At 31.7% G+C, this 26,391-nt stretch overlaps 1 protein-coding gene across 2 annotated transcripts; it reads right to left on the bottom strand.

Moving 5' to 3' along the window:
- Positions 1-526: 526 nt before the first annotated feature.
- LOC145312887 (uncharacterized) lies at positions 527-23,975 on the bottom strand. Of its 2 annotated transcripts, none has more exons than XM_080152113.1 (14): positions 23,551-23,975; positions 22,914-23,086; positions 22,141-22,215; positions 20,492-20,578; positions 19,644-19,755; positions 18,740-18,770; positions 17,720-17,786; positions 10,588-10,643; positions 6,008-6,044; positions 5,659-5,712; positions 5,310-5,372; positions 4,160-4,202; positions 3,334-3,417; positions 527-1,570 (listed from the first exon to the last, which is right to left on the bottom strand). In XM_080152113.1, the coding sequence occupies exons 3-14, from the start codon at positions 22,171-22,173 to the stop codon at positions 1,404-1,406; spliced, it is 834 nt and encodes a 277-aa protein (XP_080008239.1). In that variant the 5' UTR covers positions 22,174-22,215; positions 22,914-23,086; positions 23,551-23,975; the 3' UTR covers positions 527-1,403. The 2 variants fall into 2 exon arrangements, with proteins under 2 accessions (XP_080008239.1, XP_080008240.1); XM_080152114.1 differs by having other exon boundaries at positions 530-1,570; positions 19,644-19,752.
- Positions 23,976-26,391: the final 2,416 nt, after the last annotated feature.

The raw sequence follows: 26,391 nt of genomic DNA, 5'->3' as shown, positions 1-26,391 counted from the left end.
TTTTAATCTCATAAAATTTTCTTTATTTTACTAACTGAGAGTTTTCCAAATGTTATTACAGAGGTGCTTTGCTCTTAAGCAAAATTGAAGCTATAATTTGTTACAAATAAATAATAAATAAGCCCTAAATTATACTTTCAAATATTTTTTTCCCAACTAATTTATTTTTGCTTCACCATTGATAATATAATTTTGTAAAAAAAATGCTTCAAATGTTTAAATTACAAAGCAATAATTTTTTTCTTCAAAATATTAAATTCGCACCATAAAAATGTACCAAACATTTTTAAACTTAATAATTAATATGTATATAATTAGGTGTAAGCAATTTAATAATATCCTAAAATATTCATATTGTAATTATGTAATTCTAAAAATTATAGTATTTACTTTTGTATAATAATTGCTTATTAATCAAAAAGAAATTGATGAAAACTTTACTTTTGTAATTTAAATTGTCATACAGAATATATAAGAAAATAAACTTTTGAAAGAAAGTACTTTAAAATCTTAAAAAGAAAATAAAGATCAGACTTTTGCAGTACTATCAACTGTTATAACTAGCAATAGAAACATTATTATTTTGTCGAGAAGAAATGTATGCAGATTTTTTACAGTGTAAATGAAAAAAAATGTGTGGTTAATTAATAATATTATAAGTAATAAGATTGTAGATCACAGGATTTATATCAGTATGATTAGCAAATTCTCCAGTCTAGAAAAATTGTCCTTCAAAATTTTGAATCCCAACCAGAATTTGGCCAATTAATTGATATACATTATACATCCCCAATGATGATTCACAATATTACCCCTTCTATTGGATACAATTAGTGGTTGAGACAGTCGAATACGCAAGTAAATGAACAAGCCAATAAAAATTCAAATATAATTATAAAACTTTGGGGTCTCGTGTGATAGGCAGCCCAATGTTCCCTTCCTCCTTTCTGAATTTGCCTAAAGGAGTAGAATCAGGATACGAACACACACACTAATTTTTTAAAATCTTTAAAATGATCCTAAATCTCATGAACTGAGTCCAAAAAGGCTTTTTCCTAATTCTAAATTAATTGTTCCATATTTAAGATAGGATCCAAATTTTCAGGACATTATCACAAGACGGGACAATTTAATGATTAGTACAATATGTTTAGTTGTAAGTTTTAGAGATTTTAATGTTCAAAAACCAGCTTTTTATAATCTTAAGATCTTGTCTCCATATAAAGTATAGGCAGGAAGGTGTTACTCTATATTGGAGACTATACTTATAAATATGCAAAACTGGCTTTAAATTTATCACTTTTTTGCTTTTTAAGGATGATTTTTTTATCAGTAGAAATTCTATACTTATTTTTAACTGAGGATAGAAGAACTTTTTAACTGATTTTTTTAATATTTTTTAATCAAGAGTCATAGTGGTCATCATTGAGAATTGTTAGTTTCTGTTGATCATTATCACTGTTGTGTTGAATGAGTTGAGAAGTTTGTTTATGGTTGTTATGATCATCATGATGATTATGATCATCACCCTCAGAATCACTGTCACCATCTGCACAGCAAGTACTCCAACCTAGGCAAAACAAATATTATTAAACAAGAATGACAATATACATAAGAAGCAACGCTCTTAGATCAGAATGAGAGACTCTTGTAGATTGTTATAATTTAATAAGCAAAATATTAATGTTTAATCATATAGAATTGTTCATAAATTTGTTTCAAATTGCTTAAATATAGTATACAGTAAAAGACCATACTTTCAATTTTAGGATTTTGTTATATAGATGCCGCACTTAAAAAGTTGTATCTTGTCCTAGGAATCATTATTAAAATAATCGGATGAATAAAATAATTCTATCATACAAAAAGTTGTTTTAAAAAAGTTAAAAATCTGAATGTTTTAATGGACGTACGGCCTTTCTGGTAACGTTTATAGAGTTTTCACGCTTCCCACATCGTACCTTTTAACAATTAGTAGCGAAGCTACTATATGAATAGAGTAAGTCCGTTAGTCTGTCCGTGTGACACTCCTTTTTTTACTATTAAATACATAAACTCAAATTAAAACAACGTGCCTTCAGACTACTTTTTTTATGTTTCATAATCTCTGATCATAAATTTAGGTATGTTAAAATTGTCTTATAGATGTCAAACTCTGTGGGTTGAGTTTTGTTACAGTTTGGTGCATTTTAGAAATTTTAATCTATAATCATTTCCAAATAGTTCATTGTCCATTTTATAACATGTTAATTTTAATATGATATAATTATCCTATTACTATTTTTTATGAAAAAATGATTTCTAGAACGATCAGGCCCTGTGTTATCACATACCTAATGGAGATAATCTTGATTTGAGGTGTAGTAGATCCTCAATAGCTGTGCAGATTTATAGTCTAAAGTCTCTCTCCCTACCTGCTATATATCCATCTATACATACATACCTAATGGAGATTATCTTGACTGGAGGTGTACTAGATCCACAATAGCTGTCAGATTTATAGTCTAAAGTCTCCCTCTCTCCATGCTATCTATCCATCTATACATACATACCTAATGGAGATTATCTTGACTGGAGGTGTACTAGATCCACAATAGCTGTCAGATTTATAGTCTAAAGTCTCCCTCTCTCCATGCTATCTATCCATCTATACATACATACCTAATGGAGATAATCTTGACTTGAGGTGTAGTAGATCAACAATAGCTGAGCAGATTTTTAGTCTAATGTTCCCTCCCTCCCTCCCTGCTATCTATCCATCTATACATACATACCTAATGGAGATAATCTTGACTTGAGGTGAAGTAGATCCATAATAGCTGTCAGATTTATAGTCTAATGTCCCCTCCCTCCCTCCCTGCTATCTATCCATCTATACATACATACCCAATGGAGATAATCTTGACTTGAGGTGTAGTAGATCCATAATAGCTGTGGAGATTTATAGTCTAATGTACCATCCCTCCCTCCCTGCTATCTATCCATCTGTACATGCATACCTAATAAAGATAATCTTGACTTGAGGTGTAGTAGATCCACAATAGCTGTACAGATTTATAGTCTAATGTCCCCTCCCTCTCTCCCTGCTATCTATCCATCTATACATGCATACCTAATAAAGATAATCTTGACTTGAGGTGTAGTAGATTCACAATAGCTGTCAGATTCATAGTCTAATGTCCCCTCCCTCCCTGCTATCTATCCATCTATACATACATACCTAATGAAGATAATCTTGACTTGAGGTGTAGTAGATCCACAATAGCTGTGCAGATTTATAGTCTAATGTCCCCTCCCTCCCTCCCTGCTATCTATCTATCTATACATACATACCTAATGGAGATAATCTTGACTTGAGGTGTAGTAGATCCACAATGGCTGTACAGATTGTTATGAAGGCAATGTCGGTATTAGGCCCTGAGAAAAACAATGGATACGTAAATATTAGGGTTGAACCGGATATCCGGTTTGGCCGGATACCGGATATTGAAACTATCAGGATAATAGAAAACTTCACCTTGAATAGATACACAAATAGAAATGTAATTCCTAATAACGACCACGCAAATTGAGAATCATAAAAATCTAACCTTGAATTAATTTTTAAAATTCTATTTTTTTGTTCGTTAGATATAAATAGGATTGGACGAAACATAATGAAACATAATACTTTGCTTTCCCTTAAAATGCCAATCGATCATTGAACCACAACCCCCCTTATTTAAAGACAAATTATTTTCCTATGCTAAACTCCTGCGAGGACTCCTAACCCAGCGGGACCTATGAACAGTTAGGACTTCTTCTAGATAAAGGTTATGCAATCAAAGGGTTATTTGAACATATAATCATACACATTAAGAAAAGTTTAGTTCAGAAATACTCTAAAATTAAGATATCTCTATGTATCCCGTCATCAAAGGCTGCACGAGACTAACCCATCGGGGGCTTATACCTACTGTTACCTAACCCTGCGGGACTACCTAACAACTAATTGAAGACTTATTTAACCTAGCCTAAAATAACAATAAACACTAAAAAATTGCAAAATACTTATGGGGAGTGCGTGAAAGGGGGGTTTGTGAGCTCGACTTGACACTTTAAGTGACACTACCGAATGATATTCTGCGAGATAATACATTAAATAAATTAAGTTTGATACCTATTTCTAAAGTAAACATAGTGGGCTCCGGATTTCGTTCAACCTAAAATAGGAAATTAAATAAACTTAGTGTTAAAAGCGTAGCGTTTCTAGAAGGGTGGTTGGTCCGTCCGTAAGTCTGTTTGTAACATTATTACTTTTGAAAAAGGCATGATGATTACTATAACAATTAGGTACAGTTTAGAAATTTTAGCAACCCTATAATCAATACCAGAATGTCTGTTTGTCCATTTTACACTTGATTTTTATAAATTGATTCATAGGACGATTAGTCACAAGTGTATACGTATTCAAGAAATTATGATTTGATGAATTTCACCTTTATGGATATTGTCATCCTTGTTTAATAGTTATTGTTATAGTAATACGACTGAGGCTATTTTTAGGCTCTGTATATATATAATTTAATTGTATTATATTTTTAGAGCGCAGGTTATTTTGTTTAATTTTATGTGTAAAGGGCAAGGAAAAGACAATGGACGATAAATTGATGCTCTTACAATTCATTGATATGTGAAAAGAATGTGTCAGCTATTTATTTAATAAAAGACCCCAAAGATTTTAAGTTAAATGAAAGTAAAAGTGTTTCTAAAACTTTGAGAACCAGTAAAATATTTATTTCATTGTCCCCACCTTCCCTGGTTAGTTCTAAATTTAGACAGAACAATTGAAAATGTACAATCATTTAAAGGGCAAACAAAAAACAAATGTAGGGCAACGAAATAAGAAAAATCTGTAAAATTTTCTAGAAGTATAGTACAAAATTTTTCGATCAAATAGTAACTAAATCAGAGTGGAGGTTGGGGGGTGGTGACATAAAGCCCTCAATCATATCATAGACAACTGTCTGCATTCGGCCCCTCGGGGCTAACAAAACTGATGTTCATGTTCTTAATTTTATTTTAATATTTGAAAATGTCTGTAATACGATTCTATACATGCTTTTTAGTATGGCTAAGAACCGGTTTTAATCCTTTTGATATTCATCGGTTTCGAAGCCATAGTGTAAAATCCTTTACCTCAGCTACTTTAAAATCCTTTTTTTTCTATAATTCAATGCTATGTATAATTTTTCAGTATGGCTGAGAACCGGTTTTAATCCAGCGGATATTAATCGGTTTCGAAGCCGCCATACTAGAAAATCCTTTACCTGAGCTACTATAGAATCCTTTATTCTGAATGAATATTCGTGACGGCTCAAATTTCCTTCAACCTAAATAAAAATGGAATTAATGCCTTTAGGGGCAAATTGCAATTAAGATATATTGTCCCATTTTTGAGTCGAGCACCTTCCGATTTTTTATTTTTATTCTAGTTTTAAAGAATAAATATAAAATAAAACGTATGGTTTCTCTTGGTACCCTCCCTCAAAATAGTTATAAACCTTCCCATGACCTCTAGGAAGAAACATTGAAAAGGAGAACCATATCAGTTCAGTGGTTATTAAGATTCTCTGTAAGTGTACAGACATAGATCCTTTTACTTTTATACAAGAATACCTCTATTGTAGGTTTCCTCCTATGATTGTTCACATCACTGATTTGTATAGGGGTCTGAAAAAAGTTAAAAGAATATATTTGTAAAGTAATTTAATGATATGATAGCCAATAGGATATTTAGAATTGGAGGGGACATTGGACTGGTAGTTACACTGGTCCTCATAGTTTTATTATCAAAGTCTTTCCTTCCATTAAATCTTGATTTGGTGGCACTAACTAGTAACGAGTCGAACAAACGAATGGCTGCACATGTATAAAATGAAAAAATAACCTGCCTATTCGTACTAAAATATGTACATTTTCTAACCAATAATAAGGTCCTTACACTGTTATAATATTATTATCTTACCTGATAAGTATAAATGGATGCTTTACTCTTAGCCCCTCTAAAAATAAAAAAATCTATTAGTTATGTACATATATTGTATGGACAAATTGGTAAAATAAATAGCTCCAATCTTTAATCTTAACATATCGCTCCTTCCAAGTATGTGGAATACAGCAAGCCCTACAAGGTTGTTGACGAGAAAGGGTTAACCCAGCTTTTTCTTCTTTAATTGAAGGAATTTCCATTATGCCTTCAAAACCGATTAATATCCACTTATAAAAGGATTAGAATCAGTTCTCAGCCATACTGAAAAATTATGTATAACATCGTACAACAGACAAATTTCGACGAATATTAAATTAAGAATAATAAAATTAATACCAGTTTTGTAAGACCAGGCCTTCGGTCTCTTGGGACTAGAAACTCTGGCGATAATCTTATATATTTTTTAATTTATTATCCGCGGAAAGCTGTCTATAATACTCTGCGAAGAATAATGCCCATTAATTATATTTATGACTAATAATAGTAAGTTTATGTCTATAAATAACTAAAAAGTTACTCATTAATCTTTATAAATGTATTTAGATTTTTAGAGGCGTTGCAACTCAATAACTTAATTTGGTAAATTTGGACGTAACTACATTTAAAAAATTCTAAAGAATTATAATTTTTTAAATAATTTTCAATGTTTTAATTACTGTATAAAATTTTAAATCGATAGAATGATTTTAACATGCCTAATATTTATGATTTATGTGGTCTTTTATAGTACGTGTATATTCATAAATTAGTTAGTTCTATATATATATCTTTTTTCTTATTAATTAATCATTATTTTTTCCCGGGCAAAATGTTTTTTTATTAGCCATACAATTCAGGGATATAAAGGGATAAGACAATGGACGATAAATTGATATGCATCTCCAATAATTGTAAACAAAATTAGTTTTCAAACAACCAATCAAAGTTTATAAGCCAAATAATAAGAAAACGCTGTAATTTACAGTCCAATGCAATGTCCCCTCCATTCCTGATACAATTATACTATAATTATATTGTACATGAAGTCTATTTTGAATGGCAGGCGAATTTAGGTTTTGTTTTTGTACTTCTTGTATTCTGTACAACATAAAACAAAAATACACGAAAATTAAAAAAATAAACTTTTTGAAGTAGATTTTTTATGTGGTTATTTTACCCTGCAAGTGATATAGAATTTACGTGGAGTAATTTATGACAGTGAAAAAATTTCGTAAATTTAAGTTGCTACCATTGACATCATTTTTTGGTCAGTTCGTTCATCCAGTAAGAAGGGAGGGGATGGGGAAAACAGGGTGTATGTGGGATGTCTTTATTATAGCCAGCTACAATTTTTAAAATTTATTAGAGTAAACGATAATATGTTATAAGATCCAAGTAACAATAAATCCATGTTTTTGTACTTTTTAAAACTTGAGTACATTCTCTGACTACTGGGTAGCTATCACCCTATATTGTGACACAGTTGTATAATAAATATATTTATTTACCTAATTGGAATTTATAGTTAGCCTTGATGATTAATAAAACATGAATAAATCTCTTTATTTATTACCTAGGGAGGGACAATAAATGTATAAGCTTAGAAGTATATTACAGATAGCTTCTTCCCCCGAAATAGCATGGACCCTGTAGTTAGCAGACAAAATAAAACTGTTGGTAGCTCCGGTGTATGATTTTTATATTTTGGTATGATTTTCAATGAAGGTTTAATATGTTGGCAAATTATATTTATTATATTTTGTTTTGTCAGTTTTAAAGGATCAGTAGATAATTTTCAAATGATTAAAACAATGAAAAAACGAATTTAAGAAAAAGAAGAGAGCATTGTACCTCATGTACTATGTAATTAAGATTTATTTCAATAGACTTTCTTATCTTGTGTAGAGACCTGGAAATTATCAGCTGAAAATGACTAATACAAAATCGGGACAGGTTCTTCCCCATCTGCTTGCTGTTGCCCCCTCTATTCTTATACTTTAATGGGGGGACCATTAATTATGTATAAAGAAAATAATTATACCAGAAACTGTCACTTATACACACTTATTAACAACTATTGGTTGCGCCCCTAGCATTCAGAGCCTCTGTATTTGAAAATTTAAAAAAGTCTAAAACCATCCTTAAATCCATAAGGAAAAAGGATAAGAGGATGAATACTCACCCCAATTTCATTGTAAAATATTACTTCCCCCCTACTAAAATAATTTGTCTGCTATTTATCTAAACCGTCCGCGGCTTTTTGCATCTTAATCATAACCTATTCTATATATGTAAAAAAAAATAAAAAAAATTTTATCTTATTAATTATTATTATTTTTCTGTAATTTATTATGTTTTAAAAAAATTAAAGAAAATATTTAAAATACAATTTGATTTAGAATCTTAAAAAAACAAACAGCCGTGGGCGGTCTTAGTGCAGCAGAAAAGTATGTTTCACCTAGTTTAAAAATAGGAGGGTTCACCTTTTATGATCAAAAATTTATTTTTTTTCAAATTATCCTAAATGTAATATTTAAATCTAATTAACATGATAAAACTTTTAAATGTTTACTAATAAAAAATTAATAGTTTAGCTCTCAGCCACCAGGTTCGCTAGTTGTCTACTTCAAAGACATACATTAAAACTAAGGCTAAATATTAAATAAAAAATTTCATAACTGAATAATCTAAATAAGTGAATAATCTGTAATGCTATCTATGTTCTTTCTCAGACAATACTCGTTTTTACAATATTTTTAACATTTTCAAGTGATGTTATTTACCCCTCAGGGTTTGGCCCTTTAGTGACAAAAATCCAAAACAAGAAAAATACAGGCAAAATAAAAATTTATGAATGCTTTGATATTCTAGTTCTATATCCAAAGCTAGATGGCACTGAAAAACTGATTATTATAATTTACAATCAAATGTTCATATTAAATTTGTAAAAACGTTTATTTATTAAAAAATATAAGTTAGATAGACTGCAATATAAATCTTATAAGCTAATAATGAGTGTTATGATTAAAGTCAGTAGCAAAGTCATGAAAAATTAATAATGATAATTTTATATTCTTTCATTAGGTTTCATCAGAATGGATGATAATTCAAAATATTTCTATATCATCCTATGAAAATTAGATTTATGCTTCAAACAGCAACTATAATTGTCTTGAAATTATATATAATTTTAAGATATTCCCATTTTGAAAAGTGGTGGAATAACATTAAAAATTCAGCGCGGCAATTGCTCAATATAGGCCTCTAGGCCCACTGCCTATTTTAGTCCTTCAAATACCTCGATTTCTCTCTTTTATTATTTTCTCTATGCTTAAATCTTACAATGAAATAGCAAATTTAAGTCTTTTTGACTTTTGAATAATGTTTGATTTAAAAAAAAATGTACATAAAATTTTAGCTTTTTGCCAAAGAAGGTTCGTTAAAAGTTCCAGTTTCTAAATTTTTCCACCAATAATATTAATCTACATAGGGGTAATTCTTTTAAAACTTAGGAGGGGTAAATATTTATCATCCATTGTCTTATCCCTCAAGAATATTATAGAATATCACGAATTAAAATAATGTACTTCTAATCAGGGTGGAGGGGGACATTGGGCTGTTTATTACACTAGTCTTCAAATTTTATACAACGTTTTCTTTTTCGTTGGCTTAACAACTTTGGGGACTTTTATTGAATTTTAATTGGTTAGTTCATTAAGCTGAGTGTCCAAACGTTTCAACCGTTAATTGTAATTTACAGGGGTGTATGTATTTTGTGTATTATCATTGGGGATGTAAATCAATTTTTCGGTCATTGTCTTATCTTTTAGAGCTCTGATTTCTAGTATATATTTGAAATATTTTCAGATATCAATTAGATTTCAATAAATTTTAATGAGCACATGAATTTGGAAGATTAATTTTAAATTCCATGAGATATGTTCTTCATGTTACAAGTATTTAGAAAAAGGATATAAGCTGAACGGGGATATTATGACAGGGAAAAATTTATCGTCAATTTACCTTGTTAATATGGACCTCATTTAATGGTCAAATCGTTCATCCAATAGGAGTGGAGAGGATGGGATGGAAGGGGGGGGGTATCGTTGTTTAAGCCAGTTGCGAGAATCACTTTTATCAGAGTACATGAAAATCTGGTACAACATCCAATATCATCAAAATCGATTATCATATTACAAGTATTTAGAAAGTATATAATGTTTGTAATATTTATATATTTTCCAACCACCAGGGAGTAAGGGGACATTGATTTGAAATTATGCTGGTCCCCATATTCTATTATTAGATAGCTTAAATACTTTGGGGACTTTTACCAAATCTTTGTTTTGGGATGTACCAACCTAAAGTGTCAAAACTTTATCTCAAATCAAATTATTCTACATAATTATGTTCTACATATTATCGCAAATTCAGCTGGAAATTCATGTATATTCATAGTGTTACAGAAAATTTTCCACAAATTTAAATCAATAAAAGTCTAACAAAACTGGTTTAAATCAGATGATTTTTCATTTTAATATCCGCAGAAAGCTGTCTAAAACAATCTTTATTCTTACCTGTAAACATACACCAGAGTGGCAACCACTAATTCACTTGAGTCCCCTTGCTTTATCTAAAATAAAAATAAAATTAGTTATAATTCATATTAAAGGGCATAGGATATACTTTCTAATATAGACCAGATTTATTGGTCAGTTCGGGTCTACAGTAGGAGGGAATGTGGTTAAAGACGTTGATGGGGGTAAGGGGGTATTGTTATTTTAGATACTTTATCAGAGGACCTGAAAATCTGGTGCAACATCCAAGTAAAAATAAATCGATTATGACACATCCATAAAGTTCTTAAAAATTCATGATCATTTCTAAATATAGAGTAGTTTCGCTTTTATATCTTGAAACTAATATTTAGTCGTTATTATGGATGTAGAATATATGTGGATATTAAAATTTTTTGGCCATTTCGTTCATTCATTAGAAGGGAAGAGTATTGGATAAAGGGGGTGGGGGATAGTTATTTTAGCCCACTACAAGTTTTACTTTATTCGAGGTCATGTTTAACTGGTGTAAGATCCAATTAATAATAAATCCATTGTTGTTAAATAACTCAACTATTGCCGCAAAGTTAATTTGAAATAACAATTAATATGTATATGTAACTGCTGGCAGATATAAACAGCATATACATCATTAATCATGAACATTATTTCTGTCTCTCATGCATTATTACATAAAGAGAGAATTACATTAAACAGGGTGTCCAATAAAATCTTAAGTATTGGTTTTCCTCCTAACCATAGAGAAGAAGAAAAACTTGTTTTTTTAACCCTTTTCATTCGGACCCACTTCCTGACTTAATTTGGTCTCATTTGTCATAAAATATGTTTGCTCTTTACCTGGATTAAGTTCAACTCTCACCTAAAGTAGATAGAAAAAACTGAAGGGGGACATTTCAACACCCCCCTCCCCCCCAACCGTTAAGAGTTAAATAATATTCATTAATATAAAATACATAGCGTTTACAAATATGTTTTGTTAAGCCATGACTTTCAGTTTAATTCAAAACTTTTGTCATTATAAGTATTCTAAAGAAAAATTGTGAATGTATGTATATCAGGGAGGCAGGGGACTGTAAATTATCCTGGTACCCAAAGTATTAGAGATATGTTCTTTCATACCTTTGCTTGGGGACTTTATTAAGTGTTCATATTTATCTCTATTTACATTGTAGGGGTAATTTTGTTTATTACAATTTGTGTATATTAAATTTTTGTTCCAAGGTCTCCTACTCCATGATATACACACAATCTTATTCATAATTATACCAACAAATACCAAACTTTGTTCACACTATAACATAATTTATAGAATAGAGATAAGTTTATAAAAATCCCATCAACAATTCTCTTTCCTAGTATGTCTATTTAGAGTTTGGTGTGTATTATAGCAACATGATTAGTTGGGACAATAATACTCTATTATTGTATTTCTATTTTATAGGGTGACATTTTTCGGACGGATACCGGATATCCGGCATTTGAAATCAGCCGGATGTTTGGTATCCGATATCCGGCCAACAAATTATCCGGCCCAATCCTACTTTTAATACCCTTGTCAACACTTAAGATAGTTCATTATCAATAAAAAATAAGATGCTAATTAGTATTGGGCTAATTTTCAGAGTATTAGTATCTCAAGTCTTAAACATTCCTTTATTATTATTTCTATGTAAGGCTATGCAACTCTAATAAATAAGAAAGATTTGGCATGTTTATAGTATATCAACAGTATAAGCAGTTGCAATAGTTATGATATAGAAAATTTTTGAGATTTTACCTTAAAAATAGATGCTTTAAAAAATATAAAAAAATCACTTTTGTCAAAAAATTGTTCTGTTTACTAAAGATTTTGAATGTTTTTATCACATTTACATTACATTTACAATGTTTCTCTTGAGTCTGTGGATTGCAAACTTTTTAGCCGCTGGGTGGCTTAATAGCCAGAGAAAAGGGCTATTGAAAATGATAATTCTGAAATTTGCCATTGCTATTCTGTCCACTACATTGTTTCCATCAAATTTAGTGTTGATATATTTCAGCACTATGTTGAGACCAAGTACTATTGCCATCATCAGTACAAAACCATAAGAAACTGGTGTCTTCAACTTTAATTTTGTTGGAATTCTTTTTACTTTGATTTTGCTAAATAAAGTGTTAGATTTTGACAAGTTTATAGCATTAACCTGGTTATTTGGTTCAGTTTGTTTGATAGAAACATCCTGTTTATCAGGATTTATATCTGTATTATCAACCTTTTCAAAAATTGCAGAAGCCCCATCTTCAGTAAAAGATGTATTTTCAATAGTGTTATCATCAATCTTTTCAGTAGCTTCACTAGTATCATTTTCCGGCTTATTATCAAAATCAAATGAACATTCATTACAGATTGATGAAGTTGATGGCTGATCTCTTTTGATTTTAGAAGCAACAATCCTCTCTCTATTGTTTTCAAATGAACCTTCTATGTCTTTCTTATAATTGTCCTCTTCTGATGCATGTGCAACACTTACTAAATGTAAATCATGTTGATCACAATGTTCAATATCTTTATCAGCTTCCTCTTTATCTCTTTCAGTATTTGTCACTGTAACTACTGGATTGACTGGACTTACTTTAGACTTCTTTGAAACTGATGAATCCTTGCTACACAGAAAAGTATTTATCAACTCTAGGATTAATAACAGAACAGCAAGACCAATAACTAGAGGAAAAGATTGTACCATCTTCATGGAAATAATATTCTTAGTTTTTTCTGATATTGGTACTGAATAGTCAATTAACTCAACTAAAATATTCATATTGCAGGATTGGCTAAGTATTCCTACAAAAGAAAATATCATCATGGGGATTATAGCACAAACAAGTTTAATTTTCAATACGTTCATGCCCAGAAAGACAACAGGAGCCATCTTCAAAACAGTTCTGCACACCATTATCTCAATGATGATTATCAGCCATGGAATTCCCAGATTAAATGTTTGCCTCAGATAACAAACCATTTCTAAGTTGTCATCAACAAAAGAAGCCAGTTTGGTTATAAAGCAATGTATCAAAGTTTCAAGTAGAAACCTGTTTATCAGCACTAATCCATGCGCAATAATAAGTAATTGCGTAAGAAAAGTTAAGATACTTTGTTTGTTTTCTGGTATCGTATAAAAGTACATGAATAGGTAGTAAAGGCTCAACAAGCTGATGAAGAAGAATATACTAAGAACAATCATGCTGAAATAGCTACTACTGACTGGCAGTGAGAAAGTCAAGATCACTGAAATCACTGAAAGTAATTTTATAACCATTTTAAGTTTGGAAAATTGAACTAATTTAATATAACATTACTGCAAAAAAATCACATTCCAATTAAAAAATTTCAAATTTGAAGCTATAAAAGAACTTTTAATTTATTGTACTGTTTTAATGACCGTAAGATATGAATTTATAATTGAGTTCCTCTTTGAATAGAATTACCACAACTAATGATACCAACTATATATAAAATACGTTGTTTAATTCTCTCTTTATAATGCTCTTACAGTAGATTAAAAACTATAAACCTTTTAATGTGATATTAAGTCCAAGTTCTAAGACTTAGTATTTTATTCTCATTATTATTTCTTTTTTTGGAAAATTTTTTATAAAAAAAAATATTTAGCACTGAATATTGTTTGTTTGTGTAGCCATTGTTTCTTAGTGTTTGGACCTAAGTAGTCATGGATATTAATACAGGTTAATTCTATAAAAGATCAATATCCAGAAACAGGAATTTGTATTTATATTTATATATGGTAACAGAAACACCAACCTTTTAATTGCACAACCTTTTATTATGCTTGTTTATATTTTATCTACTCTTTTTATTATTGTTTTATTCAACATACTAGCAAATGAACCATCTTAATGTTATACATGTGATTAAACATTTTGTAGACTAAAATCTTTTCTGAAAAAATTAGATACAGCTAGTTGAAACCAACCAATTAAGCTTTAATAATAGTACCAAAAGTTTAAAACCCGCGAAAATGTCTAATATTTATCCCTTTCTCTAAATTTTCTTCTGAAAAAATTGATTTTTCTTTAACAAAAAGACTAGAATTGTCATATCTTTAGAAAGTAGGAGTTTTAAGAATTATATTATTAAGATAAAATAAATATTAAAATCAATAGATTTATAATCAAAATACAGAGGGGGAATTATTTCAAGGGGTAAGTTTAGTAACACAAAGTGATACACCTAACTACGTTAAAAGTATGTTTATCACTTAAACCTTTTTATATACAAAGGTAGAGGGTGCGTTGGACTGAAAATTATACTGGTACTCAAAGTTTAATAAACACATAATCTGATTAGTTTGTCTGAAAACTTTGGTGACTTTTATTAAATCTTTATTAGTTTGTACAAACAAGCAGTGTACAAACTTTTCTACCAATTAGTTGTTCATTGTCTTATCCCTAAAGATCCCTGATGATATAAATATAAATATTTTCCTCTCCTAATTATCCTTTAATCCCTGGAATCTTGGTGCTCTGTATTCTGTGTAGTCAGCCTTTCATGATACAGTAACACACAGGGGTATTAAGGGATAAGACAATAGCCAATAAATTAATGTACATCACCAATGATGATAAACAAAATTAACCCATCTAAAGATTAAAATAATTTATTAAAAAGTAATGATACTTTCAGTTTTGAAGCAATCAATCAAAATTCAATAAAATTACCCATAAAACGTGTTTATAAAACTTTGGGTACCAGTGTAATTTACCGTCTAATGCCCCCTTCCTTCCTGTACAGTAACACAAGTACTGCAGTACCAGGTGCCCTGTCGTCACAGAATGTACTCAAATTTGAAAAGTACAAAGTAAAACAATTCACAGTTTAGAAGATGATTAAAGTCCCTCCACAGATTATGGCGTCAGATAGAATAGCCAATAAGAGGCCAGTATACACTGTAATTCATCAATGGTAAAATTTATGCTGGCCTCTCATTGGTTTTCTATTGCATGACGTCATAATATGTGGTGGGACTTTAATCATCTTCCCTAATTTACATATTCTAAGAAAATGATAAATAGTTTGTTTTAAAATCTCGTTGATTTTGACACTTTGATCAATAGATATATACAGATTATTTATCCTAAGAATAAATAACTAATGTTATACTTATTACTCCCTATATATAATTATAGAGAAGCTACGCTTTCAAAACAAACACAAAATTGGATAGATAATCCAAACCATCTTTATTGTACTGTACATAATATTACTGCACAAGATCAGATTCTGAATTAGCCTGTCACCCAGTGATGCAGTATCCTCATTTATGCATGGAGAAGAACAGAGAAATGGATATATTATTACTTGGATCTTACACCAGATAATCATGTTCACTAATAAAGTGAAATTGATAGCTGGCTAAAATAACGATCCCCCCATCTACCCCTTTTACCCAATCCCTTACCCAACTGAACTGACCAATACATGAAGTCCATATAAGCAACCTAAATTGACGAAATTTTTTCCCCTGTCATAATATCTACGCATAATTGCATGCTATGTCCAAACACAATTTTTTTAGTCATCTATATAGAAACAGCGTAAAGTGCCTCCAAAACATGACGTCATACAACATAAGTGATTAATAAGACGACAGTGTAAATATTTTACCATTGGACAATTACAATTTAAACTGGCTTATCATTGGTACTTTGTATTGTATGACGTCATTTTTTGGGGCACTTTACGCCGTTTCAAGTTTATAATTCATTTCAACATTTTGTTATTGTAAAAATGTCAATTATGAAAAATTTTCTCAAATTGAAGAAGAGGTTTATTACTTAATAGGAACTTTTGAGGGAAAGTTTAAATTTATATAACAAATAGAGGCTACGTCCCATGAGGCCGTAAGCGGTATTTTAGTATTTCTCTTCGTACCCTCCAAATAAATAGGGATAAACCTTCCAAGGACCTATGAGAAGCTACACTGTAATGGAAAATCATATCGGTGCAGGGGTTTGCTTATAATTATATCCTGTTCATTTTATGTATGGATTTTAAAATTCCGAATGTTTTTCCCCTGTTTTATTGAAAAGGGGTCAAGTGGGAAAATTTTATGTTTTGGTGCAGCAATATCAGGGACGGAGGGGACTTGGGATGTTTATTACACTAGTCCCCAAAATTTTACAGTAATCTTCTATTCGTTGGCTTCAAAACTTTGAGGGCATTATTTTTGATTTGTTGTTTCATTACAATGACTGTACAAACATTTAATTAAACCACTAATTGTAATCTACAGAATGGGAATTTTGTGTATCATCATTGGGAATGTATATTAATTTACCGGACATTGTCTCATCCCTATAGATTCCTGGGCAATATGCTTTGGTAATATTTACTTTTTAGAGTTTTTACTATTGAATCCACTCAAATAATTATTTTGTCCGTCCGTCAGTCTTACAAGTCCATATTATGTTTTAATAATGTAAACTTATCGAAACAACGAAATTACTATATATTTTACCATATATGTCTGTTCCTCTGTCAGTCCGTAACGCTATGAATGACTATTATTGATAGAATGATTTTTACACATTACCCATCCAGTATACAACTAACTTGGTCTGTGGTGCTTCAAAAGACATGTTTATATATATTATATATAAAGGTTTCAAGATTTTTTATCAAGTAATTTTTGAGCCTTTCAACTTATGAATATTAGTATCCTTATTTGTGTTAATTCATCTGAAACTTTACAAAATTTTGCGCAAAATGGTTCAATCCCTTTGAAATTTACATTTACAACCCCTCCCAGCAACTATAAGTTTTAATATTTAACCAAGATAGACATTTTGGGAAAGTAATTTTTTGCCCATTTTACCTTCCAAAAATTTTATATTTAAATTTTTAGTAATATCCTATTAGAAATATTTTTTTAAAATTTTTAAATTTTGCCTGTCTAGCCGCAGCGCTCGGCCCCTTAGCCTAAAACCTAACCTAAAATAGTTGTTTTGTTGTTGGGGGGGGGGGGGGGGGGGACTCTAATTTTCAAATTTGAAATAAATATTTCTAAGAGGAGAATGCCAGATTTTTATGTAACCCCCCCCCCCCCTCCTCCCAAACAATAAAAAAATAACTTACCCAGGCAGTTGTTTTGGAACATCTAGAATTCTTTTCAACAGAGGCAAGAATATTTCCAGCGTCATCCCTGCAATTTATATTATTATTGAATTACTTATCTAAAAACAAGGATGACAACATCCATATAAGCGAAGCACTGAAACGGTAGGACAAACGGACATTAACACTTGTATAGTGTCAGAACTGAATAATCATAATATATATATGTATAAGAGTCAAAGCAAAATTGTAAGTAAATTTGTTCAAAAACTGCTTGATTCAGGATAATGATTATGGACAAGACATACTTACATTTTTAAGACTTGATTACACATTTGCTTCGCTTATAATATTGTACTTTGTTGTCCCAGGAATCAGTATCCAAAAATCAGACCAATCGGATAATTAGGTCACATACAAATTTGTTGTTAAAAAATGTAAAAAAAATCAACATGTTTAAAATGGACGTACGGACATTCTGGTAATGATTATAGAGTTGCTACGCTTTCTAACTCGTACCTAACTATTTCAGGAATCACCATGCAAAATTTGAAATCGATAGCATAATTATAACATGCCTAAATTAACGAAAAAAGCTATTTAAAAAAGTAAAAAAATCATCATGTTTAAAATGAACGTACGGACATTTTGGTAATGATTATAGAGTTGCTACGCTTTCTAAATCGTACCTAACTACTAAAGGAATCACCATGCAAAATTTGAAATCGATAGGACATTTATAACATGTCTAAATTCACGAAAAAAGCTATCCGTGACGCTTTTAAAAACTTAGAACCATAGAAGCACAAGGGGGGGGGGGAGTAAATGGGTGCTTACCGGCCCTGTAATTGAAACCACCCATTTTGTACCCCAAAGAATTTTTAAAAAATACATTAAATTACCCCTTTCAAACTTTTATTAAAACCCAGTATTTCAAGGCCCCCTCAAAATAAAAAGCTTGGACGTCACTGCATTCAATATTTCTATTCAATTCCTATAAAAAATTAGAATTAATATTATTTTAAAAAATAAATGTCCTACCTAAATTCCAAGGCACAAGTTACTAAACTCCCTGAAAAATAAATTGTTATTAAATTTTTTAAACAAAATTTATACAAATCTGTTTAACATAAAAACCAAACATATTCTATTCATAAAATATTTTTATCTTCAGACAAAAGCAGGTATCTTAAGGGATAGGCAAATAAGTTCTTGTTTATCACCTATGATGATAAACAAAATTACCTTTCAATAAAATTTTTAGTTGAATATTTAGTGCGCTGCTAACTTTAACCAATCAATCATGAAATAATAAGGTTTTTGAACGACTAACCCCAATCTGTCCTACTTTGAGAAAGACGATCCCAGTGACGTCATATACGTTTAGGGAAGGGGGGAAGAAAATCTCTTCCCTTTTCTCCCATCTCTTTTGAAGAGATTTTCTTCCCCCCTTCCCTTTTTCTTTCCCGAAACGTATATGACGTCACTGGAATCGTCTTTCTCAAAGTAGGACAGATTGGGGTTCGTCTTTTGAACTAGTAAATAAGAGAACATGATGATAAAATTATATGGTAAAATATATTATAATATTATATATAATTATTCTAGCGGCTACGCCCCTAGAAGCCTCTAGGAGCACTTAAGGTAGGAGAGAAAAAGTCGACCTCATCCCATTTTAAATTTGAGTTTTAAAAGAGTAAAAAAAATATTTTTTTTGTGGGGGGGTCAAGACTCTCTCCCCAAAAATAGTTTAAAACCTTACCAGGACCTATAAAAAGATTCACTGTAAAGGAGAACAATATCGGTTCAGCGGTTAGCGAGATCCTTCGGGACAGACAAAAAACGATTACTACTTTATATAATAGGATATTATTATTATACCATTATAATTTACAGTCCAGTATCATCGCTCCATCCCTGACAAATTCGGTTTGAAAAATGTGACCTGATTTTCTGAAGACATAGAAGCCTCTTGAGTCCAAGATATCACTTTCCACAGAGACGAGGGAGGTTTTTCTTAGCTTCAACATGGTCACCTTGTTCAATACGTAGCTCTTCTAGACAAAATAAGCGTTCAGGCAAGTGTATAGAAATGGATGTAGAATATACGCGGATATTTTTACAGGAGAAAAATGTCGTCAATTTAGGTTGTTAACATGGACATTATTTATTTATCAGTTTGTTCATCCAGTAGGATGTGAGGGGATTGGGTAATATGAGTTGATGTGGAAGAGGGGGAGGGGTGGTTGATTGCTATTTTAGCTATCTACATGATTCACTTTTAGAGTACATAATAATCTGTTGTACAATCCAAGTAGTAAAAAATCCATTTGTATATATGTAATTATTCTAATGAACTTGTGGTTTCCCTCAATATGCCTAACTGAGCTCTAAATCCGCATAGAAAAAAACTTTTATTTCAAGAATAGAAAGAAAGGATGGGGAGATGGGTTTCTTTGTTTGCTAGGCAATTTATTTTATCTTATATAGAAAAGTAACAAGATGCTTGTCTGTATTTTGTGTTTGAAACCAAAGATTCTATATACAGAAAAGTTCCTTTCCCATAATTTCTTTATCTATTTCAGTTGGTTGGTAAAATTCTCCTTTCCTACTTGAGGCCGAAAGCCCGGGCAAATTTATTATTTAAAAAAATGGTCTACAATACAATACTATACATTATTTTTCAGCTTAGAACTAGATTTACCAAGGGGATACTAATCAGTTGTAAAACCATACTTAAAACAGGTTTCCAGGGGCCTATTGAAAAGTTGATAGCTCAAAAATAGTAATTACCCGAAGGCTGGTTCGGTAGATAGGAATGACAGAGAGAGCCTTATCTGGTGGCAGCCCAACCAAGGGGTCATCTTCTTCAACAATGTGCTGAAACAATATTAAACAAATAAACTTTAAAAGTTTTGTTAAATCTAATTCTTGCTCAAACAGTGCCAGTAAAAAAACAATATAGAACTGTGAATCACCTCACCTCTCCAGAGCACCACATCTCAAGACCTAGCCCTGGTGGAGAGTGCATGTTTTATTAAAAATTAAGACGGGTTTGTCTTTTTCAAATAAGATCAAACCATCCTTAAGTACTTAAAATCTTGTTGTCGACAGACCCTTTAATGTTAGTTCATTGAGAACTTTAACCCTTAACGGTCGGGGGGGGGGGGGGGCCCGGGGGCCCCCCCATCCGGTTTTTTCTATCTCATTTTCTGTGTGTGAAAGATAAAGAGCCCAAACTGCTTGACTTTTTAAGTATGGGTATGACACATAACTGAGAGTTGGAATTTTTGAATATCTCCATCCTGGCGGGCACAGGATACCAGCAAACCTGGCAGGGTCATCCAGGTAAAGAACAAAAATTTGTTTTTGACTTAAACAAAGCATGTTATCTTATTAAAATACTAAAATATCCTCTAGTAGTACATCCTCATATTAAATACAGGTGTTCAAGTCAATTTCAGGTTCCAGGTATGATCCTGCAGGTCCTGATCCTCCAGGTCTCCAGAAATCTTTAAAATGCTCCTGTGGCCGCAAATTTTGACTTAGAGACTTCAAATTTTAAACTTAAGCTTTTCTTACATGTCTACATAATGTATTAAAATTTCATAAAGATCCGCCGCCGTTTTCTCGCCGACCGCCGACTGCCGCGGCTGGCAGCTGACAAGTACAGCTGCGGCCGCTGAAACTTATGTTTTGATATTTCAATTATAAAATTTAAATAAAAATAAACATTTTCTGCAAAAAAAAAATTCTTCTAGCTTTAAAAATAAAAAAATTACAGCCGTTTGACATTTTTAAGTAAAAAAGGACCTAAAAACAAAGGTTGTTAAATAAAAGGGTGAAGGAAGCGGAAATTGACCTTGACTTACAAAAGGTCGGAAATTCACCATAACACAGGGGACTTGCACAAAAACTTTTAGCCCTCTAGCTCTAATAGGAACTGAGAAAATGAGGCCCCCCCCCCCCCCCCGACTGATTAAGGTGCGGCAAGGGGCCCGACTGTTAAGGGTTAAAAAATCGACAGAGCTGTCTTATCTCAATGTTTGATGGGTCTGTCATTGTGATTTCAAATTGGCAAGGACTGGGCCAGAAACCTGGCTGTCTCATCCCTTTAAACTCTAACTTTAGCAACAGGAATTTTGTTTAAACCTATAAATTACAAATCTAAATGATGGCTCTCAAAAAAATTTATTGTTAGTTTATACTATCTTCAGAATCTATAGCTCAACTGTAATAGATGCGTCATACTGAACCTAGTAATAGTGTCTAACTTTTTATCTTTGTGACGTAACAAAAATCCATCTCTTTTTTAGGGGTTTCCTTTCCCACCTCCCCTCTCATCCTTTGATTTTTGTTACGTCACAAAGATAAAAAGTCAGACACTATTACTAGGTTCGTCATACTTCTTCAAGCTTTAGATTAACAAATAAAAGTGTTACCTCACTAGCTGGTTTAGCAAAGAATGCTCCCATTTTGTTTTAGTTGTCTGGCTTGTTGAGTTCAGCTTGTGTCTGATAGTCATGTATAGTCCAGTAAGTTTCTTCATATTTTTTCTCCTGTTTGAATTTTACTTTACTTTTGTTTTGACATGATAGAACTTTCTCTTTAACTTGATTTTACAAAGATTCATAGAAAGATAAGGTACAATGTTTTAGGCCTTATGTCCAGCATCCTTTTTCCTAATATGACCTGCTTCCAATTTGTGTACAGCCTTATTGACAACTTTGTGCTTGATGTATATCCCCAATGGTGATAGACAAAATTACGGGTACATGGCAGATTTACCACTAGCAAAAATACCGTGATAGTACTGTCATAAACACAGTGATTTGCTGTCATAAACACAGTTTTAATGTCAAATTCTCTCCTGCACTTTTAGGAGGTATGACAAAAATACAGTTATTGCACTGTCATATTCACAGTTTTGCTGTCAATTATACACCTTCATTTTTACAAAAATACATCTATTAAGGGAGAGGTAGGTTTCGGGTAAAATCCGTAAAGGCGTGTGTTTTTGAGAACAACAGTTGGGTTGCTAACATGAAACTCATTTATTGGTCAGCCAGGGTAAAGAGAAATGGGTGGTATCTATAATTTTTCCCGGTGCAAGTTACATTTCATTGGAGAGCATGAAAATCTGCTGTAAGATCCAAATAATAAAAAAATCAATTTTACAGTTCCTTCTCTTCTTGGTTTTACTAGACTATTCCTGTTAGTATGCCAGGTGTGTGTGGAGTGTGTGTGTGGTGGGTTGTGGCAGCAGCTGCGGTGACGGAACAGCGGTGGCGGGATAGCAAGGCAGTAGCGGGGTGGCGGTGGCGGGATGGCGAGGGGATCAGCTGATGCAGACCGCCAGTGATCAGCCTGATGCATGTCCGCCAGCACCTACAATACAGTCAGGGATATAAGGGATAAGACAATGAACGATAAATTATGATAAACAAACTTTACCCCCTATGTGGATTTTAAGTATGAGTTGTAAACTTTTAACATGGTTTAATAAATCTTAAGTGATAAGACAATGAACAATAAATAGTTGTTCACCCCCACAAATGATACGACAAACCTAACCACTATGTGAATTTAAGTATTGGCTATACAGTTCTAACTAAGTATAGGACAATGAAAGATAAATTTATGTACATTATAGACAAATTTACAATTTCTATTGGTTTCAAAGTTTAGATACTACTTTTTTGTAAAGTCCCATCAAGATTAGAGTCTCCAAACTTTTGAGACTAGTAAAATTTACCAGGAAGGGAGGAGATATTGGGTTGTTTATGACACGAGTCCCCAAAGTTTTATAAAAACGCTTTCTTATTTGTTGGCTTTGGGGTCTTTGAATTTACCTTGGTGGGAATGCCAAAACACACACACAAACAGATCACCAGGAATTCCAAATCCTAGTCCAGCATTCCCTCAACAGATACAGGACACAGGAAATGACATTTTTTAGCTGCAATATATACCGGTAGCTGGTTGACAAATCACTAAAATTTTGCTGTTTTTTTTCTTTATTTCACTACATTGTTTTGATTAATAATCTTTTATTAAACTTTCACTGTGATTAAATGAATTATGAGTTGAACAAAAATGCGGGTAAGATCTATTTGTTTTGTTGTTATGTAATTCTAATTATTTTTCCGACACTACATTTTATTTCAGGTATTGCACTGCTGGCCTGCGTGCAGCACCTCTGGCAGGACGGTACAACTGCAGAAAAATCAGAGTCAACATAAAATAAACTTTTTCCTAATTCACGCCCTACTTCTCTTACTCTGAAAAAAAAACACAAGAATAATTATCTACAAAATTAAACATAATTTACAACAGCACAATAAACATATGTATAAAGTGATAATGTATTAATGTATTAAATAGATGCTTCTTAGTAAGAGGAATATTTAGGGATCTTAAGGGACAAAACAATGGACGATAGATTGCAGTATTTTAGCCTTATGTTGATAAATGCAATTACACAATCTGTAGTTTGAATTATTGGCTGAAAAGTTTGGACTCTGCTAGTTTGACCAAACTAATCAAAATTTAAAAGAAAGTAACCAAAGATTACATGACATCAAATGAGATAATGTGTTTGTAAAACTTTGGGTACCAGTATAATTACATGTCTAATATTCCCTCCTCCATAGAAATATATTGTACTGTAAATACAAAAGTTGGCCCAAAACTTTCATTGAATTTTGATTTGTTGCTAAAAAACTTTTAACTAATTATCTACAGAAGTAGTAAATTTAGTTATCATCAATTGGGATGGTTATGAATTTATCGTCCATTGTAAAATCCCTTAAGGTCTGGATAAATCACTATACAAACACTTTACGACGTTTATTTCAAATAGCAGCCTAGACAGTATTTTTTTAAAATCATTACTTTTTTGTAACCTACAATTTAAAGGTATAGAGGAGCTTTGCAACAAAAAAGTATTGTGATAAAATTAATTTAAAAGTTTTACAGGGCAAGCAGCACAATCACATCGTTGCAAAAACTAACCTGATAATAACCCCCCCCCCCCCACATTTCCGAATATAGAAAATATGAGAAAGTTTTTTTATTTTTTGTCAAGTTAGGATAGGTTAGGTTGGATACTGTGGATTACATCCCCATCATGGGTTGGGGGTAAAAAACAACAACCCAACCCATTTTTTTTAAAGAAAGAAAGGGGTGTTAAAAGTGCTCAACTAGCACTTTGTGGGATTGAAACGGTGTTGCCAAAAATAATTAAGAGAGACTTTGTAATCAACAGTTATATAAATTCCAGAATGAAGGTGTTTACTATTGTATGACTCTATCAGGGATTTAGGGGATAAGAGAATTGTAAAATTTTGTAATCAACAATTATATAAATTCCAGAATGAAGGTGTTTACTATTGTAGGACTCCATCAGGAATTTAGGGGACAAGACAATGGTATCTACAGATATTAGCGTTAAATAATTTCTTTGATAGCTGAACAGATCTATAGTATAGATGTATATACAGACAACTACCTCCCTTCATTTTTTAAAGACCTCTTTCGTCTGCATCTAAATAATTTTCTGCTATTTAGCTGTGTTAATATAAGCGATACCATTGGTTGATTTTCAATGACCCAATAGGAAGGTTGCACAAGACGATTGCGATGGTGAGATCTAGTTATTTAAACCCTTCTCCCTCTAGTGTTTTACTCTAATGATAGCTGGTAAATTTAATTACAATATAGTAGAGGATTTCTTTCAAGTTAATTAAACTCCCATCCCATTGTCTCTTCCCTCCTTATATATCTGCATAAACTTACAACCTTTGCAAATGTAAACCATTTTATTTTTGTTTTATTTTAGGGATCTTAATGGATGATATAATAATTTATAATACATCCCCCTGTTATAATAAACAAAATTGGCAATTACTAGAATCATCATCAACAAATTAAAATACGATGCTAGAAGCAACGAATAAAATAACATGGTTTATTTAAATAAAAGTAAAGGGGGGGGGGGTCGAATCAAACCCTAACCAACTCAAGTGTCCCTAGAGTACTCTGGGGGCGTAGCCGCTAGTAATGTATAATATAAACATAATATCAGGTCATAAATTTCAAAACCTAACCTAATCAATTCGTGGTTATTTGCACTTAAAATGTAAAATGTTTGTTAATTTAGCTAGAGATCTCAATGGATAAGACAATGAACGAGAAATTTTACGTTCCTTTTTACAATAAACAAAATGTCTAGCTCTTTTGCGGTTAGCGATACACTCGATACACACACACACACAAACACACACACACACATCCTGTTAGTTTTAGTTTGTAGGTCAAGGCATTTCCCTTTTTCTTTTAACAGAAAGCTAAGATAATTAAATTTAGAACAATTGCATGATTGAGATTTTTTTTGTTTTAAATATAACACTTTAGACATTTTAACGTAAAATTGCATTTAAGTTTTTATTCTTTTCCACATGTGGAAATGATATTTCATCAAAGGAATTAAAGGGATAAAAAATGTTTGGACATTTCCGGTTGGAAACAACTAATTAAGATTAATTAAAGTACCCAAAGTTTATATTAAAACCTGTGGGTACCAGAATAATCTATAGCCCAATGTCCCCTCAATCCCTGATAAAAAGCATATTGGATGCATAGTATACGTGTTTGGTTTAGGCTTCTGCTAAATATCAATAACAAATATATGG

The sequence above is a fragment of the Acartia tonsa genome, chromosome 2, assembly GCF_053477335.1.
Source record: "Acartia tonsa isolate MP-2025a chromosome 2, ASM5347733v1, whole genome shotgun sequence".
Classification (NCBI taxonomy): domain Eukaryota; kingdom Metazoa; phylum Arthropoda; class Copepoda; order Calanoida; family Acartiidae; genus Acartia; species Acartia tonsa.
This window is presented reverse-complemented; position numbering and strand designations above follow the sequence as displayed.

Excerpts from the sequence above, each read along its gene's own strand:
- LOC145312887 (XM_080152113.1), bottom strand. The coding sequence starts at position 22,173 with ATGGGAGCATTCTTTGCTAAACCAGCTAGTGAG. Across the intron at positions 19,756-20,491 it reads TCTACCGAACCAGCCTTCGG|AAGAGCTACGTATTGAACAA; the intron begins GTAATTACTATT and ends TATTTTGTCTAG. Across the intron at positions 5,713-6,007 it reads CATCCATTTATACTTATCAG|ACCCCTATACAAATCAGTGA; the intron begins GTAAGATAATAA and ends AACTTTTTTCAG.